The following is a 23,965-nucleotide window of genomic DNA, read 5'->3' as shown; positions in this document are numbered from 1 at the left end:
CTGGAGGCCTTCAGCTGACAGAGATTGGGGATCCTCATCTGCTAAAGTATTTATATTTTGAATTGGGAAGTGCTGGGGGGGGGGAGGGGGAGAGAAAAGTTTGTGCCCACCCACTTTGTGCTCAGGCCCACCCAAAATTGGCTGTCTGGCTACACCACTGGTAGTAGTTCTCCTGCCAGTCCTGCTGCTCTGGGGGGTTTAAATAGCAGCAGCTTCAGTGAAAGCCGTCTCTAGCCTTGTGTATAACCAGTTGTAATTTGATTATCTTACTGCTGGGAGAGCAGAGCAGGGGGTTGGCTGGAGGTGTCCTGGGTTGCCAGGGAGATATTTAACTAGGATCATGAATTCCTGCACATGAGCAGTTCACACCAAAGAGACTTGCACTGACCCCTGAAATTTTAAAAGTGCTAAAAATAAGTTTTAAAAGTATTTGCATTAAATCTAATTGCAGAATTTAGGTGCTAGGAAGTGTACTCAAATTTGCTCAAGCCATATGCAAATTAGTCTGTTTTTGGGAGGTTCTCATTTGCATATTTATGGGTAAAAATTGTTGGAAATGTTTACAGCCTTAATGTTAGGGCATGGCTCTGATCAAAAATGTGAACTTTGATCCAAAAAAGAAGGGTTTAGCTAGTGTGTTTGACTAAAAATTCCCATTAGAGTGTCTGTATGTTAATCTGCATTCAAATAGAGCTCTCTGATTGGATGAGCAGCTCCTGTTAGAAAATCTGCCCGGGGACAGAGAGGAGAGGAGAGAATCAATGGGTGGGTATGGATGGCTGGAGGGGGGCAGGGGAGCGATGACAAGAAATGAAGAAGAAAGGCAGAAAGTAAAGAAATAAATGGAAAGGAAGCCCTGGAAACGGAGTTAAGAGGACAGATAGCAGCAGAATCGGATACTGAGCCAGCATGATCAGAAAAACAAAGTTGTACAGTGAACATACTGTTTTTCCCACGGGTACCGCGGTGTAATAAAGTACTCTGCAGGATAAATTTGGTACTGTGAATAATTACTTTTTGCAAGTGAGCAGAAGCAGTTCCTCTTAGCCCCAATTGTGTGGGTGAAGACAGACAGCACGGAGAGGTGCGGGTCGAGAGCGGACAGCACGGAGAGGTGCTTGCTGACAATATCTAATATCTAAATTTAATAAAAGGTATTAATTGTGACTTTTATTTTTATTTATTTATTTTTTCTGTGTGTTATCAGACAATTATGGATTTAAGCTCCACCCCTGGCTCCACCCCCTAACCCCGCCCCCTTTAGCCTCCCCAAACAGTTGGGCCACCGACCGCCTATGGACCTACAATTGTTTGCAAATTACAATATTTACACCTAGCCAGCCATATACAGAAGACCATGAGAAAACATTGGCACATCCTGGAGGGTCATGAGTGCTTCAAGAATAAAGACCTTGTTATTGCCTACTCAACCAGTTGCATCTATCCCACTTGTAGTTAAACTGATGGAGAGTTTAGTGACCAAACAACTCACTGACTATCTGGACAAATTCTCTTTATTACATGAATCTCAATCTGGTTTCCGCCCTTTCAACAGTACCGAAACTGTGCTGGCCTCCCTACTGGCCAAATTCAAGAATGAAATAGCCTTAGGAAATAGCATACTCCTACTTCAATTCAACATGTCGAGTACATTCGATATGGTCAACCACAGCATACTTCTTTGACTTTTAGATCACTTTGGAATTGGTGGAAATGTACTTGACTGGTTTAAAGGCTCTCTGAAACAAGAATTTCAAAGAGAAGTTAGTTCCATCAGCCCTTCCAGATTATGTTGATGACCTGCTAGAAGACCTGCTTTTTGGACATTGGCTCTGTGGCAGATGTACTGTTTGTCCACATGTCCTGGCTGGCACAGTCTGGCCAGTTGGCCGTAGATGGAAACAAGACTGTGCCACTGCAAAAATAAGTACATAAGTACATAAGTAATGCCACACTGGGAAAAGACCAAGGGTCCATCGAGCCCAGCATCCTGTCCACGACAGCGGCCAATCCAGGCCAAGGGCACCTGGCGAGGTTACTGATTATTCTATAGAACCATTAAAAGACTTTGATCAGGACTGAGGAATGGAAGATCAGCCACCTCTTCAACAACATCTGCTTGTTTGGTACTCCTGCTGACTACATTGCTAAGAACCTGTACTTTCCCCATGTTAAACATTTTCTTGTAGCACAAATCTTTATATACTTCACGGCTGTCAACAGCTGCTACAAGACTGAGTGTGTGATTGGCACATCTCTAGTACTTGTGAAACCAGTTGGAGTCAATGTCATCAGTGCATGATTCATTTTTGACTGCATCAAACAGAGATCCAACATCAGCAGCTTCAACTTGAAAAGTGACTGGCTGTTGGACTCTGCTGAGCATGAACCAGCGCAAATGTTATTCAAAAGACGCACAGTTTTTGTAATATTTGCTGCATTGTCAGTAATGCAGCAGATGATCTTGGTTATGTGGAATTCCACAAACAGTTCAGTCATCATTTGAGTAATCTTCTCCCCAGTGTGGGAATGTTTAGACCTTTCAACAGCCAAAGCACGGAAATGGCGCAATAGTGTCTCCTTGTTTATGTAGTGAACTGCGCTTGTGGTTGCTCCAGAGATTTGCTGTTACAGAAACATGTTCTACCTGTTGTAATTCTGTAATAAGCAAGTTCTTGTGAATGTCATACAGTTCGTTTAAGCTTTGTGTTAGATTGCACCTACTCGGAAGTTAGACAGCAGGCATACATCACTGCCAAAACTTTCTTGAAGCCACTTTGTTCAGCTGTTGCAAGCGGTATTATATCTTCTGCAATCATCAACAAGACTTCATGATCAAACTGTTTCTGTGAAATAGTTCCTTGTCTGGGCAGAGAGCTGTTGAATGGAACTTGGATACATTTTTTTGCTGGTGGCTCTGGTTGCTTGGATGGATCACATCTTTCGGCACTCCACTTCTTGCCGTTCTTTGTTGCCATTGTTGACTGCATGGTCTTGAACCTTGTATGATGACTAGGATGTTGTTCCTGTTTTAATGCAATGTTTTGCACATAAGTTGGAAGTTAGACTAAACACCATTAGTCTCACTGAAGAGAATATAATGCATACATGAAATTAAGGGAGAGATTAAGTAGGGGCTCATTTTCAAAGCACTTCGACAGTTCCATAGATTACACATAACATTGTAAGTTTAAGTGCTTTGAAAATATGCCTCCATGTGATTTTAAATTTTCATTTGTACTTTATTTTTTATGTAACAACTGAATTGCAACAGGATTAGACTTAGATTTTTAAATTGTCAGATAGTTACAAATCACAACCGGATTTTAACAAATTGCAGCAGTCGGTAACATATGTGCTGCTGCCACATTATAACCTGTCAAACCAGCACCATATAAATGAAAATAATATGAAAGTGAGACACCAACAAGTGGACAATCTGTGCACCAGTAGCCTACAATACTCACCTTGAGATCCTTGATGAAGCTGGTGCTTGAAGTGATATTGCCACTGATCTCACTTTGTACCAGTGGCGTAGCTACGTGGGACCATGGGGGCCTGAGCCCCTGTAGACTTGGCCCTGAATCCCCCTGCCGATGACCCTCTCGACCCTCCCCCCCGCCACCAACCCGCCATCGCTGTTGCCTACCTTTGCTGGCGGGGGACCCCCAAGCCCCAGCCGAGGTCTTCTTCTTCTTCCTTTGTTCTGTTTCTGAGTCAGAACGTCAGACTCAGAAACAGAACGAAGAAAGAAGACGACCTTGACTGGTGGGGGTTGGGGTCCCCCGCCAGCAAAGGTAGGCAACGGCGGTGGCGGGGAAGGGTTGGCGGCGGAAAGGGGGGGTCGAGAGGGTCCTCGGCAGGGGGGGTCGGCAATGGCAGGGGGGTCGGCAGCACCGGGGGGGCTAAAATGTGCCCCCTCACCTCGGGCTCTGGACCCCCCTCCCACCGAAGTCTGGCTACACCCCTGCTTTGTACACAGAAGTTACAGGTTCACTACAAATTTTTTTTCTCATCCGGTTTATAAAACTCCCTCACTACTGAGCTATTCATTCCTAAATAAACAACAAACACTAGCTATGCCATAATACAAAAGAAAAGAAATGTCCTCAATGCAGGTTCTCATTTTATCCAATCACAAGAGAAGTGCAAGCAGTGTAGAATAACTTAAAAACACAACTGAGATTGTTTTTCTTAACTACTTAAAATGTAGTTTAGCCACCAGGCAACTACCAACTATTTTTGAGTAGTTAAACGTTTTGGATTGATTACTGAAAAGTAGTTAACTACTGCCCAGCACTGGGTAAGTTACTTGGTTCTACTTCTGCATGACTGTGGCTGCTCATACCCTCCCAGCTATATTTTTCTTAGATGGAAGAAAGAGCCCAAAATGTTCATAATGATTGAGTCCTACTAGCTATTTATAAATTGAACGTAGTGATTGTGTTTTTTTTTCTGATTGCTATATTTGGCTTTGTTTAACCATCTCCCAGTACTTTTGTTTCATGGTCTCCTCTGTTATTTTTGGGCTAATTGAATGCATTTTCATATTTTGATATATTTTGATTATAATGTTTCCTATTATTTTTGGATTTGGAATTGATTAAGTATTCTTTTGTTGCCATTTCTGTCTTGATGTATATTGTGAATAATGTAATGTAAGATAAAGAAAACAGAAATTGGCTGCTCATAATTATATATGTTAGATGACATTATGAGAAATAGAGGTGGAGTTGTTACCCACAACTGAAGCCTTCTCAAATCTAAGACTCTACCCTGCATATTGCAGTGGTGTCTGCAGAGGGGCCCAAACTCTCAAGAGCAGGGGTTCTCAACCCTGTCCTCGGGACACACCCAGCCAGTCAGGTTATCAGCACAACCACAATGAATATGTATGAGATACATTTGCATGCACTACTTTCATTCTATGCAAATCTATCTCTTCAATATTCATTGTGGATAGCCTGAAAACCTGATATGTATCCCAAGGACTGTGTTGAGAGCCTGTGCTCAAGAGGCACAATATCATGTTATGGAGCAGTGGAAAGAAAAGATAAATAAGTATAGAACAGGAGATCAAAACCCTACATCAAAAAGCAATCCAGGTACTTTGAAGTAGGGATGGACCGATTGGTTTCCACAAGTTGAGGGACCAAAGGTGGCATACAAAAATATGACTCAGTTTCTCCTCTTTTTCAGAAACTTCATCGGTTACCTATTTTTTACCGAATTCAATATAAAATACGTCTTCTAGCTTTTAAAGGTTTTAGAATTGGTTCCCCTACCGGCCCTTATTCCCCTATGTGTTCGTTACACTCAATAAATGACCATCGTATAACACTCCCAGGTCCCAAAGCTGCCAAGTATGAGCGCGCATGTCAGAGTGCTTTCTATTTTTTTAGCCTCTGCTTTTTGGAATAATCTTCCGTTAGCTATTCATAGTCAGCTTTCCCTTCTCAAATTTAAAACTGCGCTCAAGACTTGGTTGTTTAAGCAGTCTTTTGGACTGTGATGGTGGAGTGATGATGGAGTCCTCTCCCTTCCCTTTTTTTACCTCTTCTCATCTTTATTCTTGACTATCCTCGTGTTTTTTGTTTGATAATCAGTTGGTTTGTTGTCTATTTCTTCTCTCTTTTCTATTTTTATTGGAGTTCTTTGTCTCGTCTTCTTATATGTTAAATTTTAAATTGTAAGCCGCCTAGTTCTTTTAGGTGGTAAATGCAATAAAGAATTTGTGGAAACCCATCGGTCCAAGGAAAAGATAAACACAGTATCATCACCAGCTCCTTCCTTGCACCAGAGTTCTCATGCTGTAGTCAGTAAGCGGTATGACATGGCTCTACTCCCGGAAACATCTGTTATATTCGGAAATACTGCTTCCTATCTCTGCCAAAAAAAAAAGGTGATTGGACAAAGTACATTTTAATGGAATGTGCTGATTTTCATGTTTCAGTCTTGGATTTCTCAGAGGTGGGTATTCCCTTGTTACACTCACTCCTTGAGGAAGCCCAAGATTGCTTGGCGTTTCTGCTTATGTTTCTGGGTTACGATGGTTCGATAGGTTTGACGATCAATCTCCCAGAGCTTCACGTCAGTGGTGGCTAATAAGAGAGAGAGAGAGACCAGGCATGGCTTATTTGTTAAGAAAAGTCATAGGTTAAAAGGCAAGTGATGCATGCATGCCATCATTAAAACTAACACAACACAACCTCATTAGTTACAGCTTTTCTTCCTGCTCCAGTCACGACAAAGGCAATTTGATAGAAGTCTATTCTATGAAGGAACGCAACATTTAGACACCTGCAGTTACACCAACCATAGACCGGTTGTGAGTGCATATACCTAAATGAGGCAAGCACTTACAATATTTTGTACACTATGGGCCTGATATTCAGCTGGCAGTGGACAGTGTTTTGCTGACTGCTGCTGGTGTTAAACCCGTAAATTCAATGCCAGGCACCAGCATAGAATTTCCAGGTTTCTATAGCCTGCTGCCAGTTAAGTGCAATATTCAGCACTTAGCCATCTATGAGTTACTGCGTAACAACAGGATTAACTTTTAAGCAGTCCTAATTATGCACTTAATCTGGCCGGTTAAGTGCTGAATATCAGCACTTAATAGGCCAAGTGCTGACTCTACCCCTGGAACGCCCCTATAATAGCTGGTGTTTAGTTTGGCGCTAACCAGGTTTTTTTTCAGTGGCACCAACCTGTTAGGAGCCATGATATTGGACTACTGAGAGTGAGGCTATACTTACCATTTCATATTGGAAGGATAAATGGAAGGAAGACCCCTAGCAGTAGTACTGCGAGACTACAGCTAAGAGGAAGAGGCACTATTTTAGATGACTGTGCCAACTTGGGCAGTAGCAGAGGGTGATCACTATCGGACTTATTTTCGAAAGAGAAGGACGCCCATCTTTCGACACAAATCGGAAGATGGACGCCCTTCTCACAGGGTCGGTATAATCGAAAGCCGATTTTGGACATCCCCAACTGTTTTCCGTCGCAGGGACAGCCAAAGTTCAAGGGGGCGTGTCGGAGGCATAGCAAAGGCAGGACTTGGGCGTGCCTAACACTAGGATGTCCTCGACCCATAATCGAAAGAAACAAGGACGTCCCTGACGAACACTTGGATGACCTATAAGTGCATTCACTCTGCAGCCCCTCACTACCTCTCCGAGTACACCCTCATCTCTCCCTACACTCCTTCCCTAGAACTCCATTCACTAGGCAAATCTCTCCTAGTTGCACCCTTCTCCTCCATCGCTAACTGCAGACTCCGCTCCTTCTATCTCGCCGCACCTTATGCCTGGAATAGGCTTCCTGAGCCATTACGTCTAGCTCCATCCCTGGCTGCCTTCAAATCCGGGCTAAAGGCCTACCTGTTTGATGCTGCTTTCGACTCCTGACTTGTCACTTTTATCTTATCCTTGTGTCCTTCTGTCTGTCCTTCCCTTATCCTTATTGATCCTGTCTGTTTGTCCTGATTTAGATTGTAAGCTCTTTTGAGCAGGGATTGTCTTTCTTCATGTTCAATTGTAAAGCGCTGCGTACGACTGGTAGCGCTATAGAAGTGATTTATAGTAGTTATAGTAGTACTTTACCTGGCCGTGTTTTTCTTACGACCAAGGCACAAAAAGGTGCCCAAACTGACCAGATGACCACTGGAGAGAATCAAGGATGACCTCCCCTTACTCCCCCAGTGGTCACTAACCCCCTCCCACCCTCAAAAAACATATGTAAAAATATTTTGTGCCAGCCTCTATACCAGCCTCAGATGTCATACTGAGGTCCATCACAGCAGTATGCAGTTCCCTGGAGCAGTTTTAGTGTGTGCAGTGCACTTCAGGCAGGCGGACCCAGCCCCAACCCCACCCCCACCTGTTACATTTGTGGAGGAAACAGCGAGCCCTCCAAAACCCACCATAAACCCACCATAAACCCACTGTACCCACATCTAGGTGCCCCCTTCACCCGTAAGGGCTATGTTACTGATGTACTGTTGTGGGTAGTGGGTTTTGGGGGGGCTTTGGGGGGCTCAGCACACACGGTAAGGGAGCTATGTTCCTGGGAGCAATTTATGAAGTCCACTGCAGTGCCCCCTAGGGTGCCCAGTTGGTGTCTTGGCATGTCAGGAGTACCAGTGCACTAGAAATGCTGGCTCCTCCCACGACCAAATGGCTTGCATTTGATCGTTTCTGAGATGGACGTCCTTGGTTTCCATTATTGCCGAAAATCAGAAACAACCAAGTCTAGGGACGACCAAATCTAGGGACGACCCTGACCATATTATCGAAACAAAAGATGGACGTCCATCTTGTTTCAAAAATACCGGTTTCCCCGCCCCTGGATCGGGACGTTCTGCAAGGACGTCCAAATCAAAACGAGGACGTCCCTTTCGATTATGCCCCTCCACGTTATCCCTTCCCACCATCAGCTGGATGTATAGAAAACTGAATTCTTCCAGTGATATCACTAGCATAAGCAGAGGTGCTTCCTGGAACAATCCAGTATGCATCTGCCCAAGCAGCAGAAGGTCCCTTTGTAACGCACCCATGGCTCATCAAGTGAGTAAAACACCACAAAGTGGCACTCGCTACCCTGCATATACCAGGATATAGCCGTATCACAGGAACCAACACGTATGGCTGCCAATCACAAAATGAACTTATCTGGGTTTTTTTAAGTATTGAAAAGGAAGCACAGAGCACACACAGAACCCCGGGCTGAGGTCTTCCAAGGGCGCGACTTCAGAACAGTGTCGCTGACTAAAGAAAAGAAAAGAAAATTACCAAGTCACAGTGGTCACCCTCTGTTGCTGCCCGAATTAGAACTGTCATCAAATGTGCCTCTGCCTTCTAGTGGTAGTCTTGCAGTACTACTGCTAGGGGTCATCCTTCCATATATCCTTCCAAGAGGAAGTGGTAAGTATAGCTTCACTCTCAGCAGTCCAATAGTCTAGCTGCTAACAGGTGCATGATGAATATCCCTGGCCTTCTGATCCTGTCCCCAGGGTCTGATTCCACTCCTGATTCCCCTCTCCGAACACATCCTCTGACACAACGCACCCCAGAGACCTCCCCTCCCCTCAACCCCTAACCCCTCCAGGACCTACCTGGTGGTCTGCAGTGGTAGTCCATAGTGGCCCATTACTATGGTCTATTACTGCCCAAGTTGGAGCTATCGCCCAAAATGGCACCTATCTCTCCTAGTAATAGTCTTGTTGCACTACTAGGGGGTAACTATTTTGGATGACAATGTCAACCCAGGCAGTGGAGAGAGACTGCTGCTACTGGGGCACATGCACACCCTTAGGTAAGTCCCAGGCAGGGTCAGGGTGGGGAGGGGATAAGGCTCAGGGGGGAGGCAGGGTTTTGTGTTACGGGCAGGGTTGTTGTGTCAGGGAGTGTGTCCAGTGAGGGGGATCTGACCTGTAGGGGAGGGGGACAAGGACAGGAGAAAGGAGGAGGACTGGGATGGGTGATTTAACATCATGGGGAGATCAGACATCAGGGAGGGATCAAAAGGCCAGGGGGTGCATCGTTGTGGCACTCCTCCTGTTAGCAGCTATGCAATCAGACTGCTGATAGCACAGCTGTTCTTACCACCCTGTTGAGATGGTGGTTACTGTGGCCACACTATTGGCAGTCATGAGAGCTAGCATTTGGTAGTTGATATCCATATATGGAAGACTGACCTCTAGCAGTAGTACCATGAGGCTACCATTAGAGCTGCACCCACCATTTTAAAGCAGCAGCCGCTAGGGCAGGAGCAAGTGGAGTTTGCTCCTGTCCTGATGAGCCACTCAACCACGAGGGACCTAAAGGTAGTTCCAGGGGGGCCTACCTACACATGGTAGAGGGTCTGGAATTGGGGAGGTCCAGAATTGGGGGAATTGGAATTAGGGAGGTCTGGAATTGAAGGGCATCAGAATTGGGGGCGGGGGTCACAATTAGGGGCATCTGGAATCGGAGGGGGTCAGAATTGGGTGGGGAGGGGAAATGTGTAAGGGTGGCATGGTTCAGGTACGAAGTTCTGGTCATATTGTGGAGGGGCTCAGGAGGGAGAGGAGTACATGTCTGAGAGACAGGACCACTGACAGCTATGTGGGTACCAGCTGATATTCAGTGTCAGCATCTGCATAGCTAAGTGACCAGAGTTAGGATTGCTTTTTAATGCGGTCCTACATGGTTGCTTATCTATGCAGATGCCAGCACTCACACAGCTGTCAACTCCTCCCTGACTCCATCCTCAGAGCGCCCCTCCCTAGCCCACTTAAAAATGGCTGATCAGAGATTATATGTAGAGGCACTGCCCACTTAAGTGCCACTGAATATCAGCAGCCGGCCAAATGGTGCAATTTAAATGGATAGGTGCCTCTCCTGCCTGGTTAAATTATTTTGAATATCAACCAGACTATTTATAATGTGCAACAAGAACCAACCTATAATTGAAGCTGCTCTTACATATTTCATTATATATTTAATAACTGAAACTTTAAAAGATCTGTAGAAATGTAGTTGGTATAATTGCAGTTTAACATGTCAGATAAAGTCTTTTTCCTCCCCCACCTGCCCCACAGCCCAGCGTGTCTCTCTTTCATGCCTCCCTTCCTTTGGCACAGTAAAAGCCAATTAAAAAATTTTTTTAAACAGTATCGAGCACCACAGAGCCTTCACATTCTTATGCAGCTGAAGACCCTGCAATTCCTCCCCATACTGTAACAGGAAGTGATGTCAAGGGGGGGGGGATGGCAGGGCCTTACACAGGAGTATGAATGCTGCAGTGCTTGACACTGGTGCTGTGAACATGTCATTTTATTTTATATCAGGTCACAGGTCACCCTGTCCTGGTCATTTTCTTGGCTTCTCAGTAATTTTCCTACCTCATACCCTATGTAGGCTGCTGTACAGGTAATCTTGATATGACACTAAAGGAAATAAGTCACAGGAAATCCAGAGAGCTTACCTGTGACTGTAGCTGTGCGTTTGCAGTTATATAGAATTGCTAACTCCCCAAACACATCCCCTGTTGACAGTGATCGTAGAGGCTGCCCACGCTGTGTCACAAATAACTGTCCTTCTGAAAAAGAAGAGCCAACGCAATTTTCACTTTCTTCCGTTCACTTTCTTCCGTTCCGTTCCTCAAGAGCCTTTCTGGAATACACTTCCAAGGAAAGGTGCTACACACTATATAGTTGTAATAAGGTAACAGCAGAAAGCAGAAAACTGAAAGTATGTGCCTTTCAAGGTCACCAAATTCGACCTTAAAAGACCCTTGTAGTTGTGTGATTTTTCAAAGTATGTGTTCATGTTCTCCATTCAACCTCTTTATTCCTAAAGACAACAGATGATAGTCTGTTAAGGCCCTTCTCATGAGGCATCATCTCTGTTCTTCTAATTAGCTTAGTTTATCTTTTTCAGGTCCTTACTTACTGAAGTGGGAGGGTGAGAACTGTGACCCAAGCTACAGGTGTGATATTCCACATTTCTTTATGTGTTTCATTAGGTTCACCAGATAACTTAGGCAATTTTAATTACACAGGTAAAACAGTGTTTCATGTGCAGAAACAGGCTTTTAGAAAATTTCCCTCCCAAATAGAAACATGGAAAGATGAAGGTAAATAAAGACCATGGGGGTAATATTCAGCTGGTGGTGAGGCCTTACTGGTGGCGTAGCTAAGGATGGGTCTGAGTGGGCACAGGCCCATCCATTCTTGGCTCAGGCCCACCCTGTCTGGCCCCCTAACACACTTCCAGAGTGGCCACCTAGCTCCCCTCACTTCCCCAGATCCGTATGCAGCCCAGCAACTTTTCCCTATTTACATCACCACGTTTGCAAGTGACAATAGCAATGCATATCCGCTGCTTTCACTGATCTTTGCAGGCTTCCCTCTGCCATGTCTCGCCCTCACTGACATCACTTCCTGTTTCTTCTGGCAGGATGTGGCAGAGGGAAGCCTGCAGAGAACAGCACAGGCAGCGGGTATGCATTGTTGCTGCCACCTGCAAAAGTGGTGAGGTACACCAGGGAAGGGGAGTTGGCAGATCGCGGGTGGGAGCAAATACCAGATCTGGGGGTGCAGGAGAGGGAGAGAGAGCTACAGGACAAAGGGGGGATGGTTTGGAAGGACCACCCAAAATAACTGTGGACCCACCCAAAATTACCAGTCTGGCTATGCCACTGGTCCTTATGCATCATTGAAAATCCTTTGGAAGGAAGAGATCATTCTCATTTAATTCCATCAGAACTGCTGATGAAATTATCCTGCATAGCTATGAAAGAGAATTTTTTTCTATATGATGGACAATTCTATTTGCAAAAATCAGGTGTGGCCATAGAAGTGACTTGATGTGTTGAGAGGAGCAGACATGTGCCTGATCCTCTCTGGGGTTCCTGCACCTTGTAGATAACTTTTGTGCCCTTCAGAGACTTACATTTTGGTTGGTGAGCCTCCTTATCTTCTGGCATGCAATACATGGACAAATTTATCTCTAAAGGAGTGGGATCCATGTCCAGGAAAGGAGTTAAGAAACGGAAAAGTCCCACGGAAAGGATGACAAAATGGCACCTGTGGAGGCTTCCACTGCTTTGTGGGACCTTGAACATCTGTAGTGGTTTCTCCTGTTTGTACCGCATGTAGATGTGGTGGGATGAGTGTGGGAATACTGAGGGAGGGCTTTTAGGGGTGGTAATAGACAGGTGGGGTTGTGGTAGTGATGGGTGAGTATTGAGAGGGGGTGCTGTTTGGGTGTGGGTTGCAGGGAGTGGGTACTTGGATACGTGTGAGTGCATTTGGTTCTAGTGTGGTTGCGTGGCTGACTGATATGGTATTGTCTGGTGGCTCCTCCAGCTGTCAGGCTCGTTTTCTGCACCCAGTAGCAGTTGTGGAGGTGATTGGGTGAGCTGTTACTGTTTTTTTTTTATAGCTGGTTATGAGAGATAATGCCCCTAGTAATGTTTGATATGTTTCTTGGATGTTTGTGGGAATGCTTCCCGATAAAGCACATTATAATTTTGGAGGCCCTGAATCAGGCCAACATAATCTGCCTACAGGAAACTAGACTCTCCTTAGTTGAGCATCAGAAATTGCGGTGCCAATGGGTGGGTGAAATTTTATGTTCCCTTTCGGAGGGGCGCAGGGGTGGGGTGGCCATCCTGGTGAACAGGTCTTTGCCATGTATGGCCCGGCAGCTCTTCCGGGATGAGAAGGTTGGTGTCCTGGCAAGTGAGGGGGACCAGTGCACTACGAATGCTGGCTCCTCCCATGACCAAAGGGTTTGCATTTGGTCGTTTCTGAAATGGACGTCCTCAGTTTCCATTATCGCCGAAAATCAGAAACGACCAAGTCTAAGGACGACCATCTCTAAGGGCAGCCTAAATGGCAAGATTTGGGCATCCGCGACCGTATTATCGAAACAAAAGATGGGCGTCCATCTTGTTTCAATAATATGGGTTTCCTCGCCCCTTCATGGGGACGTCCTGCAAGGACGTCCTCAGAAAAACTTGGGCGTCCCTTTTGATTATGCCCCTTTATAGGTCCATCAGTCAAAGCACATTTAATAGGCTGCATAGGTAAATTAAGAATTATGTCTGCATCTTTCTGAGTATCAGAAGCAGGTCTCTTAAAGCTGTGTATCACTGCTCATCTTGAATATACCTAGTTATGCAAACTATTCTATTGCTCCTATAAGAGTACACCCCATTCTTACAGTGATCCAAAATGCTTTGCATTTGCTATTTAAGTATTGCCAGTGCAAGGGTATTAATCATTGTAGGAGAAATTTCAGCTTTGTGGTCCCTTCCAATTAACTTCCAGGCCCTCCCCCCCACCCATCAAGAATTTGAGCATTAAACAGAACAATCCTATGGGATTTGCATTGCAAACTGTACGAGAGACTTGCCGACCTAATCATGTATACCTTGGAGAAAAGAAGAAACAGGGGTGACGTCATACAGATGTTCAAATATTTGAAAGGTATTAATTCGCAAACAAACCTTTTCTGGAGACAGGAAGGCAGTAGAACTAGAGGACATGAACTGAGGTTGAAGGGGGCAGACTCAGGAGTAATGTCAGGAAGTATTTTTTCACAGAGAGGGTGGTGGATACATGGAATGCCCTCCCGCAGGAGGTGGTGGAGATGAATGGTAATGGAATTCAAACATGCGTGGGATAAACATAAAGGAATCTTGTTTAGAAGCAATGAATCCACGGAATCTTAGTGGAGATTGGGTGGCAACACCGGTAATTGGGAAGTAAAACCAGTGCTGGGCAGACTTCTACAGTCTGTGCCCCGATCATGACTGAATAGATATGGATGGGCTGGAGTGTAAATTTTAAGGGGCTTCGACGTTAGCTTCACACCTTTTAGTACAAGAAATGCTGAGCAGACTTCTACAATCTGTGCTCTGAAAATGGCAAAGACAAATGAAACTCAGGTATGCATATAAAGCATCACATACCATGTATAATGAATTTATCTTTTTGGGCAAACTGGATGGACCATACAGATCTTTATCTGACGCCATTTACTATGTTACTATATGTTAATAACCCCCAATAGCCACTCTCCCATAATAAATAAAACACCTCAGTCAGGGGTGTGCTGGTAAATTTTTAACAACAGGCTCTTTCTCTGGATGTAGCCAGCTCTGCAGTTAGAAGGGCCAGGGGTGGCCGGGGGGGGGGGGGGGGGAGCAACACTTGCCTCTCTCTCCTCCCTCCCTTCGTGCGGGCACGCTAGGCATACCTTTGCTGGCAGCCAATAAATGGACTGCCACCACTCCCAACGTCTTGCTCTGAGCAGCATGCTGGAACTTCTCACACATGCTCAAGAAGTCCGAGCCTGCTGCTCAGAGCTGGAAACAAGGAGCTGGGAGCAGCAGCAGTCTATTTACTTGGCTGGCAGGGCTCAGCATCCCCACCAGCAAAGTAAAAGAGAATTCAGCAGGGGGCCCAAGCCCACATTTTGGGAGCCAGTTGTTAAAGTAGCCATGGAGGGCCCTAATTTAACAACCGGCTCCCAAAATTCTTAAAAACTTAACAACCGGCTCTTGCGAGCCTGTGAGAGCCTGCTTCAGCACACCACTGACCTCAGTGGAAACAAGGGCATGGCAGGGCAAGTGATCGTGCCAGGTAGCAACAACTAGAGCAGCACTAGCAACAATACAGCAGGGCTGTTGCATTGGTCCACAAGCAAGCCAGGCAGCAGTAAGGCCTGGAGCAGGCAGGGCATTTAGTAACACAAATGGCAGCCATAGATGCATGGAAAGAGTGCTCAGAAATAGAAGCAGTAATAATATTGATTGCAAATTCCAAATTGAAACTTTATATAGAGAGAAAACCATGCGCTCAGAAAAACACTGGTTCCAAATACTTCTTATAAAACCATACTGTGTTTCATATAATCATCGCAGCAAGGAAAAATTCTATACAATGTGAACCAAAACACAGCACACATTTGCAGTCCAAATATCACAATGTAGTAAAAGTCCATTTCACTTAGCTGCAGTAGGTATTGAAGAAATCCAGAAGAATTTTGCAGCTAATAATGGACTATCTGAGGTCTTTATAATAATCTAGAAATAACGCCAACATGGTCCATGTTTCACCCAACTATGAGGGCTTCTTCAGAGAGAGCTGCAATGTTATGTAGATTAGATTCCAAAGACTGCTGTGTAAATAATTCAAGGGAGTAACGCTACTGAAGTATAACCATCAAAAAATGCCTTTTGCCACAGAAGCAGCGCTACAGAAATGATAAGTAGTAGTAGTAGTAGAAGTAGAAAGACAAAGGAGTGGAGGAAGAGGACTTTCTCTTTTTTATGTTTTTGTATGAGAGGTTAACAAAATCCACTATAATCAAGACATCAGGCTGGTCAGTGGCAGATCTCAGAGAAGTCAGGACTGATAGGCCCCCTTTTACTAAATGGTGGTAAGCCCAATGTGGGCTTACCGCTCACTAAACAGGAAGCACCGCTGGGCTACCGCAACAACCTAGCGGTACTTCCCACTCCTAGCATGCCATCATATCCGGAGTGTACCTGGTGGTAATCGGGCAGTGCCATGCGCTGCCCGGTTAGCGCTGGGTTAGAGTGATATTTCAGAACCTAGATGTGTAAGTGCCAATACATAGAATGCACATTTTTTTGCAAAAGAGCACACACTCTTAACAATATTGTTCCCCTAATTAAATTGTCCAACCCCCCCCCCCCCAAAAAAAAAAAAAATCCTGGAAATGACATGGGAAATGACACTAACAAAATTGTTTGGTAACTGTGCAGCAAAATAAATTTTCCAAGATGCAGCAGTGAGGGCCACATCAGAGCTGGTTGATGAAGACTGCATGGCATCGTCTGTGAACCATATGGTAAACTTTCACTTATCATGTGGCCATGTGGGGGAGGGGGAGGACTTACTGCCATGCATTGGGGTGACAGTAAGGGCTCCCACACTAACCCAGTGCTATATCAAGCTGCTGTATAAATGAATGGTCCCATTTTAAAAAGATGAAATACTCCTGAGTGAAAATGATTTGTAGTAATTAATTAAGAAGAAAACTGAAAAAAACTGTCTGAAAAAAACTTTTGTGGTTGTGAGTCACTATTATGCACTTTAAAGAAATTTGGGGAGGTTTTTAAGCCAATGATTAAAGGAAGTAGAACAGCTTTGATGCAATTACTCCAATGTTCTGATGCTTTTTCCTTCCCCTGAGGTTGGTGATTATGGTAAAGAAATTTTTGAAGGAATAATTTTTATGAACTAACGGAATACATTCTTAATCCCCCCCCCCCCCCCTTTAACAAAGCTGTGCGGCAATGCCGACACAGCTCATTCACTTTGAATGGGCTGTGTCGGCATTACCGCACCGGCAACCGCTAGCTTGGCTTTGTAAAAGGGGTGGGGGTAAAGGTGGTATTATTTGACTGTGGATTTTGTTGAAGATTTAATGTATGGGAATTGACACGCGATGAAATGCTTAGGGCTGCATGCCCATAATATTATTTAAAACACAATTTAAGCATTTCCTTTTTGAATTATTTCTTTTCCTCTCATCTCATTGTTGCATTGCTTCATCTCTTTGTGAAGTTATCCTAATCATTTTTGTCTACAGCAAGACCACGTTCCTGGGATATAGATAAAAACGATGTTCATGCTATGTGTACCTGCTATGATATACATGGTGGTTCCTTCCGAGCCTTCATGGATGACAGTGTCTCCTTTTCCATACTGGGCCAACGTGAAGCTCTCCACCACTGTGTCAAGCTGCTCCTCTCCCAAGCGCTTAAGGACCTCATTAGCTTTAATGGCTTTCACTATCTGTCTGAATGCACTGTAGAACCCCAGAAAAGAGAAAGAATAAAAGAGAAAATAAAGATCTAGGTTTAGATTCAGCAAAATTTATTGATATGACAATTTGGACATGTGTTAGCAAAGTAACACATAGGGCTTCATTTATGCTGTGTCGGCACTGAAACTGGAGCTTGGCGGATGTGCCTGGATTTAAAATATATGGAAAAACTCACTATGGGGTCCTTTTATTAAACCACGATAGGCTCTAAATGCGTGCAGCGAGCACCCAAATGAGACTACCGCCAGGCCAGTGTACCCTCCTGGTAGTAATTTCAGATTTGGTGTGCGCCTATAACACCTGGATGAATTATTTATTTATTAACTCCTACGCCAGTTCTGGAGGTAATCACTTGGTGCATGCCAACCAGTCACCGTGCATGTAGCACGTAAGTCTTTACCACTAGATCAAAGGGTGGCGTTAAGGGCTCAGGCAGGCTTTGGGCACATGCTGGTTTCATTTTTACCAGGTATTTGTGACCTGGATTGACCACTGTTGGAAACAGGATGCTGGGCTTGATGGACCTTTGGTCTGTCCCAGTATGGCAATACTTACGTACTTATGGACCTACTGCCAGCTTGCCACATGACAATTTGACTCTACTGCTGGGATCCCAGGGGAGCCCAACAGTAGTTCCAGCTCCCACTGTGCACTATTTCTGACACTGGAAAATAGTTTTGTATTCTCTAGCACCAGAAGCATGCCCAGTGGTAATCGGACAGCACCATGTGCTGCCCAGTTACTTCCAGACTACCACCGGAGCCCATACCATTTCCTAAACAGGTGGTGGTAAGGGCTACTCCAGTAATTGGCTGCATGTGAATGCCTTTGCTTAGCTCATAGCATTTCCTTCCCCTACAAAAAGAAAGCCCTTTACCACCAGTGGTAAAAGGTGGCATCAGTGCGCAGCAAACCCACACACTGATGCCACCACAAGGCCCCTTTTACCATCGCTCGGTATAAAGAGCCCTTGGTGACCATGCTAATTATAAACCCTTTAAAAAAAGATCTAACACAGACGTTATAGTATTTTTAAGCCATGGAAATGATTTTTTCACATCAAAACAAAAAGAATCTCTAGAAGTCAAACATCCAGTGAATCCAACCATTTATGTATTACCTAAAATATGCAAGTCATTATAAAAACCCAGCAGGAAGGCCCATTGTAGAAACATTTCTAAACCACTCTATCTGATTGTGCTAGGTGGTGTACATCTTAAAATATACATACTCAAAACACAAAAACAATAAATAACAAGATTATCAAAACCAATATAATTTATCATATTAAAAAAAAATCATTATCACGGTGGGTATTCATACTGTAAACGACCACCCGCAGCTAATCCAAAAAAGCCTGAGTGAAAAAAAAATGTTTTAAAATTTTTCCTAAACTGAAGGATTGATGTTACCGTATGCATTTCCACTGGCAATGAATTCCAGATAGATGTGCCTGTGACCTGAAGCATTGCTGAACGATTAGCTTCAAGTATAATGTCCTTAAATGATGGAACATCTAATAGTTTATCAGCAAAATGTAGACTACGACAGTGTTGCCAGGTGGGCGGTTTTACCGCCCAATTGGGCGGTTTTCCGCGACCCGCCGCGGGAAAGTTTTGCCCGCGGCGGGTTGCAGTTTTTTGGGCTTCTTTTTTTGTCTTTTGGGCAGTTTTTAGGCGTTTTTTTCGGCCGCGGGGGGCAGGGTTAGTGACGCTCTGGGCGGGGCCGATGATGGGGGAGGCGTGGCCGATGACGGCGGGGCGGGGTTGATGATGGCGGGGGCGGAGTTGATGACGGCGGGGGCGGGGGTGATGACGCGGGGCTGGGGGTGTCAGGGGCGGGGTTTGAGTTTGGGCGGGTTTGGGGCTGGATTTAGGCTGGTTTGGGTGGGAAAAAAATTTTCCACCTGGCAACCCTGGACTACGAGCCCGCCAATACAATCTCAAAGATAATACAAAGGAGCATCATTACTCAAGGCTTTGAAAATTAAAGTCAATGTCTTGAATCTAATCCACCAAAACACTGGCAGACAGTGCAATTCCTTCAATGTCTATGAAATATGATTACATTTTGACATTCCTGTCAAGAATCTGGCTGCTGAATTTTGCACAATTTGCAGGGAGCGAACAATTGACTTTGAAAGCTAGGTACAGTGAATTGCAATAATCTAAAACAGATAAAATCAATTCTTACAGTACAGTCTGAAAATTAGTTTCAGATAATTTTTTCAAATGTCTCAATGATCTCAGCCTTTAAAAAAGGCTTTCTGAATATCATTCTTTGTGATTTAAATGATAATTTAGGCCCCTTTTACTAAAGGAGGCCTGCACTGGCGTCAGTGCGTGTTTTTGACACATGCCAAGGTTTTACTGCAACAGGAGAAAAGCTGGTGGGTTTTTTGAAAAAGAAATGGCCATGCAGTAAGTGAACCACTTGCCGTGCTGCCATTTCCAACTATTTAGTAAGGGCTCCCACTCTAACCCTGGGGTAATTGGGCAGTGGGCAGCACTACAAAAATACAAAATTATTTTGTAGTTCCGGAAATTATATTTTGCTGCTTCATCAACGAACCAGTGGCATACGATATATGTAAAGGTATAGTGACAACTTAATGCAATATGAGAGCTAAAGTAGTGAACACATCCATATTGAAGAGACTCCTGAGGCACGCTTTTGTAGCCGAAACATGATTCGTGTCGAGTCCATTGGATATTAGAAATAAACGTTTACATGACCTACACACCATCTAGCTCCTGATTTTTTGGTGTCACCTTCACTGTGCTTTGCTTGCTAGATTTGTGCGAGGGATTTTGTTCTTCTGTGTTTGTCGACCTAGTGGTTGCTTTGACAGAACAATTTTATTTGGAAGGGCAAACCTACCAACAAGCCATTTTTTGCATTTGTGAAGGTTATGTTTATACATGATATTAAGGTAGCCAAACAAGTAGAAAAGATGATGGCAAAAGCCAAAAGAATTTCTGAGCACATAGGGAAAGGAATGACCAGCAGAAAATGAAGGTACTAGGGCCTTTGTATATATCTCCTGCGAGACCTCATTTTGAGTATTGTATGAGTTGTAGAGACCAAACCTTCAAAAGGATATAGAAAGGATGGTCCAGAGGGTGGTCACTAAAATAATCATTGGTCTTCGTCATAAAGCATATAGGGATAAATTCAAAGATCTAAACATGTATACTGTGGAAGAAATGTGGGAGAGGGGAGATATGATAGAGATTTAAATAACTCCATGGCATAAATGCAAAGGAAGAGGGCCTCTTTCAGTTGAAAGGAAGCTCTGGAATGAGATAAGGATAAAATAGAATAGACTCAGGAGTAATCTCGGGAAATATTTCTTTATGGAAAGGGTAGAGGATGCATGGAACAATCTCTGGTGGAGACAAGGATGATGTTTGAATTCAAGAAAGTGAAGAGGAAAGAATTTTAAATAATAGTTGGGGTGGATGGGCAGACTGGATAATCTGTGTGGTCATTATCTATTGTCACTGTCACTGTTTCTATGTTTAGAAAAGGAGCAGTACAACTACTTTTGCCTGCATTTAGCTGTCCCATTTTACACAGAAGTCTTCTTCCAAGAACTTACCGGGAGGATTTTGGAAATCTTGGCACTTGTATGTCTGTGATATTTGGAAGGGGTTCAGGGACAATTTGTTGTCCCCTGCTTTGCCTCACCATATCATCTTCATGAGTACGGCTGTGCTCTTGTTCTTCACCTGAGAGTATTGAAGAAGGAAAGACCATGAAGTCCAGTTAGTTTGCCCATCCAACACCCCCCAGAATGGATCATATTTACACCCTTACCCTGCACCTCAGCAACAATTTGGAATGGATCATACTCACCCTATCATCTTGCACCTTCACCCCCCTTCCCCCCCAAATGGATTATGCTCACACCCCTTGGAATGAATCTTTTCATCAACAATTAATAGTCATGGGAGCCAAGCTGCAACTTAGATACCCATGCAAAGTGATACTGTTTCATAATCATTCATTTATATTCTATGAACCATCTCAGTTGAAGTTTTTCTTGAACAGCAAGGGCCTGTATGGTTCGTCTTGATTTTTTGTTTTTTTTTTTACTATGGCTAATAATCTGTAAGGGTAAACTGAGCCTCTGGATTATGAATTAGGGGTCCTTGTACTAAGGTGCACTAATGGATTTAATGCCCAGAGGCGTGCTGAGGGGGTCTTTTACAAAATGGTGGTAAGCCCAACACAGGCTTACCACATGCTAAATCTGAACTACCGCTGGCCCAATGTGGCCGTCGGCAGTACTTCCGGGTCGAACTCGTACCATTTCTGATGCTCTGGAAATGTTTTATTTTTTTCTAACCCAGCAATAACCCGTCGGTAATCAGGAATCGCTACGTGCTGCCCGGTTACCGCTGGATTACCAAGGGAGCCCTTACTGCCACCTCAATCGCGGTAAGTGCTCCCCACCACATGGCCACACAGTAAGAGTTATCTTACTGCATGGCCTTTTGGAGGGGAAGTTTACCCGCTGCGGTAAAAAGGGCCCTGGTGTGTGGGGAAAAAAGGCCCCCACCGCTATCACAGGGCCCTTTTTCTGACAGCTTAGTAAAAGGACCCCTAAATGCCATGCAGCCCATTATATTCCTATGGGCTGCATGGCATTTAGTTCATGGTAATCATTAGCGTGCGCTATATCAGTTAGCGCACTTTAGTAAAAGGCCCCCATAGCCTCTTGCTGCAATTCTATATTATGATTTTTCCTTAAATTTAACAACTTCCTCTGGTAATATTTCTCTTGGATCCCCCCTGAATGTTGACTAAGAGGCATATTTTCAAAGCACTTAGCCTTCCAAAGTTCCACAGAAACCTATGGAACTTTGGAAGGCTAAGTGCTTTGAAAATATGCCTCTAAATATTTCCTTACATATTTTTTATTTCTAATTTTTCTTTTCTCCAAAGTTTTCTCACTGCTTATCCTTTCCGAGATTGTCTTTGATTGTATTTTGTTTGAAATTTAATAATAAAAAAATGAAGCAGAAAGCTTGTGAGAGAGTCAGTTGGACCGTTAGATCATCAAGGAGTATTCAGGGAGGACTAGGTTCTATTAGAGAGACCAAATTAATTCTTTGCTTCAGTCTTTATTGAGAAGGATGCAAAGGAACAACCTGTGCCAGAAATGATATTTAAGGGTGACAAAGAAGATCTAAAACAAATCTTGGTGAACCTGGAAGATGTTATAAGATAAATCAACAAGTTAAATTGCAGCAAATCACATGGACTGGATGGTACATAAGGTATTAAAAGAACTAGAAAATATAGATCTACTATTGGCAATCTGTGATGTCTATGGTACTTGAACACTGGAAAGTGGCCAATGTAACACCAATTTTTAAAAAGGATTCAGTAGGAGTCTTGGCCTTGCCTAGATGGCAAATAACAGGGTATGGCTACAATCTCCTGCAATACATCACATAGACAATGCTGTGAAGCAGCATAGACCTTTGTCTGCCTCTCCTTCAGGCCAGCAGTATAGAGAAGGCTCGCAACCATGGGCTATGTAGCCAAGAACATATTGCATCAGGAACTGCAGCAAACATTTACCTGCTTTTGTTCATCAGCTAGAACTGGACAACTTAGTTGATGTCATTTGCACAAACTGTGCCCTGTACTTTTTTTTTACAGATACCAGCTTGACCTCAACACTCTGGTGCCCATGTTCAGGGACTTACCTTAATTCCAAGAACTGCATCTTCAGTGACATAAAATGTGGTTTCTGAGGAACAAATGTTCAGAACATAAGGAGGAGCTTGCTTATCTTTAAGGACAAGCCTCTACCAGAACCATATAAGAAACAGCACTGGAAACCAAGAAGGTAGCTGTTTTTTCCATTCGGCCTGAACTACCACCATTCAGGTTTCTACCAGCCATTCTTTCTGCTCTTGCTGGGACATGCCACGATCTTCTGCATTCAGCTGACATCATCATCTGCTACCCTCATCTACATTCAGGTTGTATGCCAGCTCTGTTGTTGCCAAAGGGTAATTATAGCAGACCAGACTTCAGGGCCTAGTCTAGGCTTAATGTGCATTCACTCTGACTAATTATCTGATAAGAACCTTTGTTTTTTATTTTTCTGAGTTATCTTGCATTTGTATATAATTCTTAGTTACTCGTGTTCTCATGTTTGCATTTTTCACTTGCTTGTAAATAGATAGTCTTTATTTTTATAATAATTGGCCTGTTTCCTTGTTTATCAGTTCCAGGAGCAATAGAACTTGGATTGGTAATTTGTGGGACAGGGTTTTAGAAAATCCTGATAATAGCTACCATTACAAAATTTGCCCTTTCCACTAAGCTGTAGCTAGCTCCTCCTACAATTCCAGGGATGATTCGTGGAACTACAAACCCATAAGCCTAACACTTAGACAAATATGGTTTAATGGAACAGAGTCAATCCGGATTCAACAAAGGAAGTCTTGCGTCAGCAATCTACTAGATATTTTTGAAGGAATAAACAAACATGTGAGTCAGTTGATATAGAGTATCCAGATATTTAGAAAGTTTTTGACAAAATCCCTCATTGGTCTAAAATACATGATGGCTAATGAGTCAGTTTGTCT

General features: G+C 43.9%; 1 protein-coding gene across 1 annotated transcript in view; it reads right to left on the bottom strand.

The window, feature by feature from the left end:
- LOC115465137 (cGMP-dependent protein kinase 1-like) overlaps nt 1-23,965 on the bottom strand; it is a 128,884-nt gene that overhangs the window by 79,495 nt on the left and 25,424 nt on the right. Inside the window, exons 3-6 of the mRNA XM_030195537.1 lie at nt 20,956-21,085; nt 17,170-17,336; nt 10,972-11,085; nt 5,996-6,101 (exon numbers count right to left, since the gene is read on the bottom strand). Coding sequence (XP_030051397.1) covers nt 5,996-6,101; nt 10,972-11,085; nt 17,170-17,336; nt 20,956-21,085 — 517 coding nt within the window. The remainder of the gene's footprint in view (nt 1-5,995; nt 6,102-10,971; nt 11,086-17,169; nt 17,337-20,955; nt 21,086-23,965) is intronic.

Source organism: Microcaecilia unicolor, chromosome 3 (assembly GCF_901765095.1).
Source record: "Microcaecilia unicolor chromosome 3, aMicUni1.1, whole genome shotgun sequence".
In the NCBI taxonomy this organism is placed as follows: domain Eukaryota; kingdom Metazoa; phylum Chordata; class Amphibia; order Gymnophiona; family Siphonopidae; genus Microcaecilia; species Microcaecilia unicolor.
The sequence above is the reverse complement of the archived record's forward strand: the minus strand, read 5'-3'. Positions and strand labels throughout refer to the sequence as shown.